Source organism: Boleophthalmus pectinirostris, unplaced genomic scaffold (assembly GCF_026225935.1).
Source record: "Boleophthalmus pectinirostris isolate CB_2022bp ecotype Guang Dong unplaced genomic scaffold, ASM2622593v1 HiC_scaffold_12, whole genome shotgun sequence".
Lineage (NCBI taxonomy): Eukaryota > Metazoa > Chordata > Actinopteri > Gobiiformes > Gobiidae > Boleophthalmus > Boleophthalmus pectinirostris.
Genome location: NW_026571018.1, coordinates 29,163,807 through 29,176,715, shown reverse-complemented (window position 1 = coordinate 29,176,715; position 12,909 = coordinate 29,163,807). Strand labels below are relative to the sequence as shown.

The window sequence follows — 12,909 nt, the reverse complement described above, 5'->3', positions numbered from 1 at the left end:
TGACGCACAGGTAATCAAACTGTCGGAATTTCAGACCAAGTTATTCTAAAAATTCTCATCCAAATCTTATGGCTAAAAACGAAAATTTATATTTAACTTTTGCAAAACAAAACGGCTATATTTCTGTATTTAAGTGAGTTTATGAAGAAAGAAAGACATCACTCCTTTGAGAAAAGATGGTTTATTTAACAATCAAAGGAATTTCTATAAATCTTAATGTGAATAGTCAAACATTAAACCCATTGCACACACACAAACACACACTGCATTAATAGGTGAGTACAAACAGCTGTATGTCAGTGTACTCTGAAATAGTTGTTCCCATTTTGCTGCAAAATATGATCAGGTGGAATACCACTGCTTAACTGCTGTACAATAGTAAATTCTTATAGTACATGTAATTAGTAACTGTCAAAAGAGACAGCAAGTAAATGGCACATTTCATCATGAACCAAACGTCAGTACAGACTGAAAAACATTCAGAAAAACTTATTATGAGCAACTTATATGACTCTAGTTTTGTCTCATACACTTATTAAGATCATATAAGGCCACATTTATCATGGGACACTTCCTCAGTGATAAAGCTGTTTAGGTGCTCCTCAACTAAGATGAACAGAAACTACCATTTTACTGTTTCACTTCCGGAGGAATTTAGACGTTAAACCTAAACTTTATGGACACATCACTATTAGGACACATTAGAGCAGAAGACAGCATGTGCAGGAGGGAGGCCTGATGCAACCAGAGGCCCCACAGGTCTGCAGTCTGGACCTGCTCCTCCTCCTCCTCCTCCTCTGTGAGTCTGGACATGGACAATGGAGACATGACCCAGTGGACTTGGGCCACTCAGTCTGATGTATCTCTCGTCTTCTGGAGGAGGAAGAGCAGAATGGGCCTTATGTCTTACTGGTTGAAAGTTCTGTCCTGCAGAGTGAAAACCTGTAATGACACACACATTAAGAAAACTATTATATAAATCCAAACAGCTAAATCCCACACATTTGAGAAATGTGTATTTTCACAAATTAAATAATGATTTCAACATGCTTCAGCAGCTTCATTTGCAGCCCTTATTATTAGTGGAGTTTTCAATGCAACATGTCCCAGACCTAAACAGAGGCAGGAATCTGGGTCAGCACCTCCAGCTCAGTGTTGGCTTTACTTTGTCATCTGCATTTGTCCCATTTCATGAATCATGAGCGTCATCCGCCAACATTTCTGTGGCCCCAGCAGTGTGTTGTGTCCTCATACAGGAAGCTGCAGACAAGAAATGAACATGAATATCAAACAGTTTACTCACTGTTATGATATTAGATGTGACAGGCCTAACAGACACAGGTGTCTAGTATCTACACGAGTGTCTGCAAAAATCTGTTAAATGAGCCTAATGTCCACCTTATATCTGACCTGTCCAGGCAGGATTATTTACTTTTCACTTTACAAACATGCAGGAATTGTTAAAAGCAGATAATGTATTCCCAGAATGAAATGCATACATTGGAGGTTTATGTTACGTGATTTACAAGTAAATATAAGCTTTGACATGTTTAATGTTATATGCATTAAACATAAAAAAATTTGTCTTTTATGTTTAATGCATGAAATAATGCGTGTTTTTCTCTTACCGTACTTAACACTTACTTACACTGGCCAAGTGTTTACAAGTTTAACCCAGTCACTGTGCGTGAAAACGTGGCGTTTTCTCCTCGTAGTTTCATTAAATCACTCCGTGGGCTTCTTTACCCCTAAAAAACATGATTAGTGTTTAATGGAAATCTGTCCAAATAGGAAAGTTTGAGCAGACTTTTCATCACGTTAGCTGCACATTACTAATCAAACTTTTAGCTCAAATCTCCGAGGTTCACGCAGTTAAAAATAAACTTATTGGACAGTATTGTGGGAGTTATACCTGTATTTTACATTTACAGTTGTGTTAGTAATGATTTCCTAAAGTTAAAAGCGTGTTACTCACATGTTTTCTCCGTCTTCCAGATGGTCGTTTTGCTCCGTGTTTATATGTGCGAACAAATTCCATAACGTAAAAACAATCTTGTTTAATAAACATGTATTTGCGGTCAAAATAAATCGTTTCGTCGCCCCATAAGTCTACATAAAAGTAGAGATGACGTCTTCGGTGGAGGTCACGTGTTTTCGGTCTAGGTGGAGCTCCACTTTCCCCATGTGTCTGCAGCCAGACCCTCTTGACACACAGAGCACACAACAGGCGCAAAACTACGCCCTCACCCGAACAAGAGCAAGGTGAGACGAATCTACAAAGTAAATATGAAAAATATAACGCGTAATTTAGTTAATTTCAGTCTACACTGAATGATTAAATCACGCATCGCTTCTGCTTTCTTTTATGCGGCGCGTTTGCTAACTAGCTAGAAACACGTGCAAAAAAGCTAATGCTAAAACTAGCAACACCAATCTAATCTGAGGGTTATTATTAATGCAATTAGTTGGTGAATGTATCTGAAATTATCAACTTGTTTTGCAGAGTTTCAATTAAATAGTTGCACACTTGGTTTGACTTAGGGTTGCCACCCGTCCCTTGAAAAACGGAATCGTCCCGTATTTGGAAACAAAAGTACGGTCCCGTATTGATCTGAAAAGGGACGCACTTCGTCCCGTATTTCCACGGGAATCAGAAATAGTGTGTAATCAATGGAATGGAGCTTTATAAGAAAATTTACAGTAAAGGTATCCTCAGCCTCTCTTGCTCTGTGACATGTGAGCTGACAGCACACACACCCCGCTCTAGATCTCATTGGTCGAGGTTGCTTGGCTCCGAGCTCTGCTTTGGCTGCGGGCTCCGAGCCTCCGCGAGCTCCGGCCCGGCCGCGGGCTCCGAGCTTCGGTTCTCTGTCTTTCTCTTCTCCTTCTTTCAGATGTCTCCGAGGCGTCCAAATAGAGGCGTCCAGCGCATTTTTGGGGGGGGAGTCACTGATTTACCCAGATACCATTGGGGGGAAAAAATAAATAAAAATTGTGATTGGTCCATTTCCATTCCATTGTATTAACCCTTTGTTTCTCAAGAAATATCAGTCCAGCTTTACAACAATGACCTAGAAATTATTACTACTGTAGTGTTTATTATTCACAATAAAACATTTTAAAAATTATATTAGTAGTACAAAAAATTATTAAAATTTTTCTTGGGCCTTCACTGAATACCTTGAAGGCCCTGAGGGCTCTCCTCTGTAACAAAACAGTGTTTTACAGTGTTCTGTTGAAATGGGCTGTCCCGTCGAAATGAGCTACCTGCAGCCTAGCGTATGTATTCTGCCATAAATCTAAGACGCACATGCTTACATGCTTAACAAAACACAATAAATGTGACTTGTTACTCCACTTCTGCCTAGGAAGTTCAAATCAATGGCATTTACATTGGAACAGCGCTTGGGGGGGGTGTGCGCATGCTCAGTAGTGCTATGTAGCTCAAAACGACGGGCAGCTCAAATCGACAGGACACCGACCCTGCCAATGAGTTGTCCCTTATTTATTTTTCAGGGAGTTGGCAATCCTAGTTTGACTTGATGCTGCAACGTGTATTAGTAGTAGGCTGATGTTTTGTGAAGATAGGCCTAGTGGTAAAACACATGCATTAAATTTGTGTGATGTCTTTGTTTTGTATTATGATGTACTTTTTGCAGCCTACTAATTTATTAATAATAACATTGACAATACAAAAAAAATAATAATAATTTGTTGTCGTCCACGTATTGTTAGAAATAGGCCTAATGTAGATAAAAAATTATGCCACATTAGAATATACCATTGCTTTAGTATGACAAGCTTTATGAAATCATACTTTCTGAAGAAAAGGATAATAGGTGTATTATTGTTTGGTGATGTGTAAAATCATGGATTTTGATTAATCATATCAGCTCGATTCTTGTTGCACAACTGCTGAATTTTAACACTATTTTTTGGAGTAGGACTATTTGTGAAGGAGGATGTCTGCAGAAGGGCGATTCAAGCGCACCATCGGCAGAGGAGCCCCCACTTACAAATATGGGGACTTAGACTATGACCCTCACATGCCCCAAAGCAGGATCCAGATGCAGATGGACAGCGCTGGCTCCGGAGAGGCTGTGGTCCGCAGGTAAGGGTACTACAGCCAAGGATGAATTGCGCAGTTCAATACTCATTTGTTGTTAATTGACAACCTTCACACATACTTGACTGAAAGATATGCAGAGTTCTTTTCAGTGTGTTTTTAAAGTCTTTCATGAGTCAAGTAGTATAATAGTATACTAACTAATATATACTACAATATTAAATGAATTAGCTGTCTTAAATATTGTTATATTTTTTTTGTTTGTTATATAATATTATTTTTACTGTATGTGTTTTTAGGAAAGACTCGTTTGTTCAAACAGATTCCTGTGCTACTGGGACCAGTTTGAGAAAGACTTTGCCTGGTTCATCAGTGAACAGCCCTGGAGATTCTGATAGGTCTGCACTCCCAAAACACGTGGAATTTCACTCAGGAAATTATGAGGTAAGTCAGTTTTTCAACTTAATACACTTGGTCTAAATTGCTCTGCCCCTGTCACTAGACATTTCATTCTGGTCCATCTTGTCTTAAATGTTACACTTCTGAAAATACACGACATATTATCTGTGTTGAATCTTGAAATTATGATCAATAGTTGTAGAGTGGTTATCTTATTAGCAGAGGGTTGACTGTGTGATTCCAGAGCATAGTGCACACTGTTATTGCCTAAGGTCAGATCCATTGCATAAATTCAGTCATCTGCAATGATTTTTGATTATGGGTAAATCTTATGTTGTAGCTCATGACTCACAGGTCTCACAGTGAGACAGGGGCAGAGATGAACAGTCATACAGAGAGTTGCGATTGACTTTCAGTAGTTGTATAAAGATTGAGTAGTTGTTAAACCTGTTGCCTACAAAATGGAACCATGGGGGTATTCATCAAAGTGGCTTAACAAATCCAGGTTTATCCTGAAATCCTTAGCTGAATCTAGCTCGGTCTTTAGCTTAAGTCTCAAGTTGTTCCATGATGGAAATAAGCCTGAGTATAACCCAAAGCTAATTCAGGCCTGGAGTTTAAGCTGCTCTTTGTGTGTGCTTGCTGTCACTCTGACAAGGCCAAAGCAATGGAGTTACGACATCACACAAAATAGGCCAAAATTGATGTTTTTTTACTATCTGATTAAACGAGAGAGGAGCCATACTGCGCCCCCGGAGTTTGATTTGGGCCACAGAATTTGCCTGGTTAATACGCTCAGCTCAGGAATAAAGTTGCCTGACCCCTTCCCGATGCGCAGCAGTACGTGCGACGCTTAAGTTCCGCTATGCATAATAGTAAAGCTGTAACGGACCTCTTCCTAGAAGAAGAAGAAACGATAAAATCGCTGCCAAGGTCTTTGCACTTTGGCAGGGTAATCTAGGATTGGGTGCATCATATGACAAGGCGACAAAACTTTTGTCTTGCCAAAATCTGACCTTTCTGTGTTCATTAAATGATCAATCTTTCTTCAGTGAAGCAAATTTATTTTAGTATATTGAGCATAATTTGGGAGGGTTTTAGCTTTCATATGAGACATTTCTAAAACCAATCGATTAATTTAAAGTCAGGTTATAAGCTTTTGTTTCTACAAAATGGATAAGCGACAAGACTTTTGTCAGGGACTAGTAAAGAAACTACCGCTGTTAGCCTTTAGCCGTAAATACGTGCGCACCGCAGTAATTAATTATGCACAAGTATCATCATTCACACCTCTATTCACAGCTCATTTACATATCAATCCTGGTCCAGTAACATATATTCGGTCAATATAGTCACTTTACAATAGGTCAATAGAAAACAACATGTGTATGTGCGGGAGCTACAGCAGCTAATAACTAACTAATGAGAAAAAACAAAACTAGCTTCAAAGTCAACATTTTTCCAACACTTACCGCTCACACAGGCTCCTCCTCAAATCACAAGTCTGCACTAATAAATGTCCTTTTAATCCTGACTCAAACCGATTGTCCATAAAAAGAATATAATCTCAGTGTTTGGATCTATGTCTGCGGGTGTAAACAAATGCACATGAGTGACGTAACTCTGGGGATGTGTTCAGGGACAGTATGGACACACACAGACAAATGACTCCGTAGATAAATATTGATGCGGAGCCACATATGAGTATATTTATCTGACTGTAAATTGGATTAAATGAACATAATGTAGAAAGTCTAAGCTTTATAACGAGGTATAACATGCCCACGGGAAATATCGGCCCATATCAGCAAACATATCGGCCGATAGCCGATATGCCTCCAGGTGCCCATATTGGCCAATAATATCGGCCAACCGATATATCGGCCGGGCTCTACTAATGAGTACTTAGTTTCCATAGTAGTTTTAGTGTCGATTAGTACTTGATATACATTTTTTGACTGCTAATACAGCAGAGCAGTAATATGCATTATAAAAGATGAAATTAAAGATGTTTTACACAAAATTTCACTCTCATTGTTACCAGCTAAAATTAAAAACCCGTGCAGCTCAGTTTGGCATAAGAGATGCCTCTCAGACAACCCCCAATTACTTGTGAAAAAATGACAGGTGTAAACTCAGACTCTGACATTGAATCTCTGATAATTACCAGCACATTGCCTGATTGGCAACACCACAGAGCCTGGCTTCATTAATCAGTTGACTGGAGGGCTCCAAAACCATCTGTATTCACCACTGCATCACTATGCATCACTGTCTGTTCATCCCATTGATTTGCCATCAGCTAGTTAATGTTTACCATCATATCCATCATCCCCTGTCCCTTTTTGTAAACAGGGAAAAGAAGCTTTATACTTGAAGGTTGTCTCTTTGTGCATATTTACTATGTACTGTAGATGCATAAGAGTGGTTTTAGAGGAGTAGTTGGGTGGCCCAGTAGCAGTGGTTAACAAGATCCCACCACATTCCAGGTTTCCTAGGATTCACTGATTCAAACAGAGGCCTAAAACATAATGGGGTCATTCTCCTCCAGCTAGGTACTCCTGGGTAATGAGTAAGTCATTTGCAACTGATTATCATGTAATGGAAAATTATTATTATTTATTTCTCAGTCACTGACATTGGTTTTGAAAAGAGTTTAGCCTTGTCACTAAGACGCTCTCTGTTAACAGCTTATATTTGTAACTTTATGATATTTTTCAGTTTGTTTGTTTTTTTCAGGAGGAAAGCTCTGATGATGGAGATGAGATTTGGTCGCTGCCAGGTGCGTCTCCACCCAGAAGTGTGCTTGATGTTGAAAAGACAAGCCTCGACCCAAGCATGGAACTCAGAAAACCTGTGAAAAAGACTGCCAAGACCCAAGGTCATGTCCAACTGCATTTCATTGTTATTTGTATATTACAAGCAGTGGTTCTCAAACTGTAGTCTAACTTTTTCATCTGGATACTTACAGATGAGTCAAATGTAGAGACAGTTTTTATTTTTGTCCAAGATCTTATTTTGTTCTGGTTCTGGTCTGGTCCTAAATACTCTGCGAAAGTGTTCTGAATCCCTTTGTATTCTTAGGGTTGTTAGTTCTATTTATAAACTATATGTAATTAAAATGACTTGCTCTCAAACTGAAATCACATCAGAGGGGTCACAGTTAGCAAAGGTAGAAATTATTTGGTAATATAGTGCCCTTCATGAAACAAAATATCTCACTGCCATAAAACCTTGTTGAACCTTTACTGAAATTATATTGTAATTGTTTTTGTATGCTTTTAGTATTCTCTCAAATGTTGATGCTCTCAAAGCCAAGGTGCTTTCCAGCCTGAACATTGATTTATAAAATGTACTTGATTGGTCACTACTTGTTTTAGTTACACAACCACCATGGTTTGAACTTAAGATTTCCTGTGTCTTGTCCTAATGTTATACTCTGTCTAGACGCTGCCATTACTGCTATCAATTCTTTAGTTTAAAGTGGCCTTAAAGGGTGTTCATGTTCCCCTTGATTACAACAAATTGCTGGTCTTGAAGTTTACTTTTCCCCTTCTTTCTTAACAGCTTGGCAGACTGACTGGCATAAGAATCACATGGCGGCTATAAGTGGTGAGAAGTTTGACGTGCTCCTCAAGATGTGTCCTGATTTTCAAGACTGCAAAAACAACATGGCGGCTTTTGTCATGATAAAAGGTAAGAGCAAATTTAAATAACGCAGCTTTTCTGCAGTGACAATCTGCTAACCTCGACATTTCTCTCATCCTTTCTGTATGTCAGAGGCATTGGATACTGACGGTAATCCCTGTGACCATTATAAAGTCGTGGCGTTGGGGGCAGGTTCCTCCAGCTGTCAGAAGTGGCTTTGCTACAATGGAACAATGGTCCATGACTGCCACGCTGTTGTCATTGCCAGACGCTCCCTGCTCAGGTACTGGTGCATGTTGCCTACAAAGTGACAATATTTAGATGATAATATGGCAGTTCATCAGAAATGTGCCTGTAAATGTCTTGACTGAGGTGCAAGCTTCACGCAAAAATATGAACAGTAATTACCTGTGTACAGAAATATTGATTTGTATAAACCATGCCTTTTGTGCAGCCTTTTTTTTAAATAGCTTCTAGCTGTTATTATTAACCATTTAAAAAAGTGATAGTGATACATCTCTCCCACCCCGTGGCCATTAAAAGTGCATTCTTTAACTTCTAAGATGGAGGGTCCGGTACTTGCTTGTCTTTCTGTTATTCTATTATTTCTTTGTCAGAAATGTTCCACTGTAGGCCATTAAACAAATCTCCTTTGCATTTGTTCTATTACTGGCGTTATCTATTACCCACAAGTTGGGTCTCAACATATTTAAAAAGGACACAGGAGTCAAGATATGGCTCTTTAATTTCTTTTATTTGTCGTTGGTTCTTAATTGATTTACTTTTTTTTTTTTACCTTTTCAAAGAAATATAAAAACCCTCCTGTGCCCGGAAAAAAATAATGAAAAGTAATAAACAGAAAGGTGGACCTGGTGAGCCGGCCAAACAGAACAAAGGGGTGCGACACCGGGCCAACCTCGTACAGGGCCGTAGAAGCCAGTGCCAGCACTTGTAACTCAAACAAGAAAAAAACCCAAACCAACCTGAACCCAAAAGAAATGCGAAAACAAGACAGCCGGTCCCACCAGGTCAAAACAAAAGGCTAATGGCTAACACAGGCTACCTTTGAGCCCACCCACCCTGCACCTGGCTGGCAGGGGCGAGGCCACCCTCAGGGCACTCGCACGGAGACTGGAGCGTGCAAGGTGAGCGGGGCTGGGCGGAGCAAGGCGCACGGAGCGGAGGAGCAGAGAGAGAGAGAGAGCGCCACAGGCAACCAGCTGTATTTATAGGCTCCGCACAGTCAAACAAAAATAAACCATAAACAAAAAATATACCAACAAAGACTAATTACAACTTACTACAAAAGAAAACAAAAAACAACTAATAATCCGAATTAATGTGCCTGCGCGTAACGCTGGTGTTTTATAGCTCAAAAATATTTTAAAAACATAAATATTTACCATTTGCAGGCTTGCTTCTCCATAGATTTGATCATTAACCTCTCTCCATTGTGATTACCAATTTTATTTCCATACTGTAGAATAATGAAGGCAAAACAGTAACATTTCTATCGAGACAAGCAGGTGGCGGACTCTACACCAGAAAAGTTGCACAGTGTACCTTTCAAGAGAGGGACAAAAATTGCATTCTTATTGCATTGCATTAAATGCAGTTGTGTCCCTGAGCAAGACTCTTCACCCACTATTGTATTTTCCTGATTAATACAGTATCTAAAAAAAGCTAAAAACTTGCCCCTCTTTTAGGTTTCTTTACAAACAACTGCTGCTCTTCTTTGAAAACGATCCAAAGTTGAAAGAGTGCAGTATTTTTGAGGCCGGTGCAGAGAGCCACCTGCTTCAGCTCAAACCCAAAGTCACCTTCCACCTTTATTCCAACCAGCCACCAGAAGGCGCTACAAAAAACTTCTATGTTGGGTACCTTTTCAAAACATGTTAAAATTTTGTCTGTTCAATAGCTGGAATTAATATTTATTTTCATACAAACATATTTAAACTAATTTGAAGTGTTATATGCTTCACAAAAATTCAAGCATTAGTGGTAAACATTTACTATAAAAAAATGTGTATTCCTATAACGGTCCAGATCTGCCAATTGTACGTCGGTGAAGCTGCAGTACCACGCTAAAGGTATCCTGGTACCTGTGGTGTATCTAGAGCCCAGCCATTGGGCCTCCAGAGTCTGCTGCGTGTCCGCCAGTGACAAACTCTGCCGCTGGACTGTGATTGGAGTGCAGGGGGCGCTGCTGAGCCACTTCATACAGCCCATCTATATCACCAGCATGGTTCTAGGTAAAAGGGGCATGATCATCTGTCTATTTGGCATGATGTTGATCTATTTGTTAAATCTGTTAAATAATATTAATAACATGTGACAGTTCAATTTTTGAGTTTACTAACTAAATAAAAATTATTTCTTATGTCATTCCAGAAATCCTTTTTGCATTTGTCACTAATACCATGTATTACACAGTAAATCCATGTGATTTATGACTTTGAATGAGTGGGTCTACAGTGTACAGGATACTTCTGTATTCATCTTCAGAAGTGAAATATTAATTTAATATAATTTGGGAAAAGTTGCAAATAAATTATCAATCTTATCCTCCAGGTGGGGTGAAACTGTCCAACAAGGAGGTGTCTGATATCACTAACAAACGCCTGGGTGAGGGCTGGGAGGAGCTGCTGCCTCCGCCTTTCAGGAAACACGACATCCACTTTGTCTGCGGTGAACAAGTGGCTTCAGGGTCAGCCTCTGCAAACACCCAACTCAGCGTCAACTGGTGCCTTGGGGACAGAGACATCGAGGTTCTGGATAGCAGCAAAGGGCTCATCATTGAACGGTGAGACTGTGGTGACCCTAGTCTTTAGAACCAAGTCTCCGAGATTCTTCTTCGTGGCTTGCATGTTATGATAAGGAAAAGGCATGGATGAAATATGCCTAATTGTTCTTTAAAATACTGTGAAATTATGTATTCACAGAGCATTTCACTCACTGTGTCTAACAGATGTGGTGATGTTTCACCCCCCATTTCGAAAAAACGTGTTTTTCACCATTTTATACTTATGTTTGGGTCTGTAAAAAGACAGAAGCCTGCCCCAGAGCACGTGGCTACTTAATATGTGAACAGTAAGTTGGCACATTGAGCCCCGAAGTTTCTGTTTGACTCTTGAGGCTCTGTGAAGACATCGCAGAGGTAAAACGAACACTAATGTTCTCCTCAGCACTGCTGTTCTTGTCCCATCTCTGTATCTCCTCTGGTTCACCCCACTTCACCCCAGTCCTGACTGTCCCACATACAGTACAGTATCCTGAGGCTGCTGCTGCCATCAATGTGCTCATGTCCGGCACAGATGCTCCTCCTGCTGCAGGCTGTTGTGTCCTTGAGCCCAGATTACACCCAAAAATAGACCCACTTGCCTCTCTTTCTCTCTTTCCTCCCATCACCCTCTCGTCTCCTTTGACACCTTTCTGTTCCTCTCTGCCTCTTTCTCTCTCATCCTTATTTCCTCCTCTGTCCTCTTTCTTCCCCCTTTCCCATCTTCCTGGACAGTGTCCAGGAGTCAACATAACACCACATTATAAAAAGATAATTAAGTGTTGTTTATTAGGAGTCAATGGGTATTTATAGAAAACCCAAATATGTACTAATTCTATATTCTTTACATGTGTCTCCCCATTGAATAACATTGTGAGATGGTACTCTTGTTGAAGAAGCAAACCAAAATATAAACATAACCGCAAACTATTAAAATACAGATATAATATGCTTGGTATTTAATGTTGTAGTGTTATTGGTGCTGTGTTCTGTCTGTTTTTCTCCTCCCTAGCTCCCCAAATGTGAGTGGGCCTGGCTTCTCCAGTCGACTCTGTAAGAGAGCACTCTACAAATACTTCCACCAAGTCGCAAAACTCGGAGGCCATAGCTCTCTGCTGGACCTGCCCACGTACCACAGCGCCAAGGTACTTTTCAACGCACACACTCTCAAGATGACTAAAAGCATTTGAAATTAAAACAGTTCCTGCTCATTTTAAAGGTGGATGCAGGACCGTATCAAGCAGCGAAAGAACTTGTCAATCAACAGTTTTTGAACAACCACGCTGGTCTTTGGGCATCCAAAAAGCTGGTGGACTTGTTTAGTGCCTAAAGAAAGGGGGCAGATTTAAAAAGTTTGAGTTTCTCTTAAGAGTTGTTCCCTGTTGGCAGTTGCCCTCCTCTGTAATTTTTATTTAGTTTTATGCAAAATGTCAGTGTTGTTTTGGTTTGGTGTGGGAGTTTGAGAAAAATAAAAAAAGGCCCACTGTTAAGCACCGCAGTGAAGTCGTCCCTGAATGAGCAGTGGGTGGAACACATCTGCAGTCAAGGCAAATTCAGAAAAATTAACTCGTCTGTAGCTAAAAGCCCCTTTACCAAAACCACAATCCCAAAAGATCTATGTTCTGAACATGTTTTTTCAGTTGATGTAGTAGTAGTAGTACTAATTCAACTCAAAGGTATGTATTAGAAAGATACAGTAACCGTAATACTAAACCTTTTTTTACTGCTGATTACTACTAGTTACTACTACTAGTTTATATTACTACTACAAACATCTACTACGTCAGGTATTACAACTGTGGCCTCCCTCACTACCACTGTTGCCAGTAGGTCGTAGTTGCTTCTACGTAATTATTTCTACTTGATTAAAAGTGTTAAGATCTTAGCTATTATTAGTGCTTCTACTTCTACTTTTGCTCCTATTCTCACTATATCAGTTAATCAATCAATCAACCAATCAGTATCACAATTTGTCTCCAAAGGGCAATTTAAGCACATTGAGCACTAAAATATAATA

The 12,909-nt window shown here is 39.8% G+C and overlaps 1 protein-coding gene and 1 long non-coding RNA gene across 4 annotated transcripts; one reads left to right on the top strand and one right to left on the bottom strand.

Annotated features, from left to right (window-relative positions):
- Positions 1 to 811: 811 nt before the first annotated feature.
- LOC129407499 (uncharacterized) lies at positions 812 to 2,050 on the bottom strand. The gene is made up of 4 exons (XR_008631567.1): positions 1,976 to 2,050; positions 1,649 to 1,748; positions 1,113 to 1,260; positions 812 to 942 (listed from the first exon to the last, which is right to left on the bottom strand). It is a non-coding gene; the product is annotated as an uncharacterized LOC129407499 (long non-coding RNA).
- A 112-nt stretch (positions 2,051 to 2,162) lies between these two features.
- On the top strand, positions 2,163 to 12,519 carry adad2 (adenosine deaminase domain containing 2). Of its 3 annotated transcripts, none has more exons than XM_055148732.1 (11): positions 2,163 to 2,262; positions 3,945 to 4,111; positions 4,366 to 4,510; positions 7,205 to 7,346; positions 8,033 to 8,161; positions 8,246 to 8,396; positions 9,820 to 9,990; positions 10,160 to 10,365; positions 10,685 to 10,916; positions 11,905 to 12,037; positions 12,112 to 12,519. In XM_055148732.1, exons 2-11 carry the CDS (start codon positions 3,963 to 3,965, stop codon positions 12,220 to 12,222), a joined length of 1,569 nt encoding a protein of 522 aa, XP_055004707.1. In that variant the 5' UTR covers positions 2,163 to 2,262; positions 3,945 to 3,962; the 3' UTR covers positions 12,223 to 12,519. The 3 variants fall into 3 exon arrangements, with proteins under 3 accessions (XP_055004707.1, XP_055004709.1, XP_055004708.1); XM_055148733.1 differs by having other exon boundaries at positions 2,219 to 2,280; positions 3,942 to 4,111; XM_055148734.1 differs by lacking the exon at positions 9,820 to 9,990.
- Positions 12,520 to 12,909: the final 390 nt, after the last annotated feature.

Excerpts from the sequence above, each read along its gene's own strand:
- adad2 (XM_055148732.1), top strand. The coding sequence starts at position 3,963 with ATGTCTGCAGAAGGGCGATTCAAGCGCACCATCGGCAGAGGAGCCCCC. Across the intron at positions 8,397-9,819 it reads GCCAGACGCTCCCTGCTCAG|GTTTCTTTACAAACAACTGC; the intron begins GTACTGGTGCAT and ends CCCCTCTTTTAG. Across the intron at positions 12,038-12,111 it reads CCACGTACCACAGCGCCAAG|GTGGATGCAGGACCGTATCA; the intron begins GTACTTTTCAAC and ends CTCATTTTAAAG.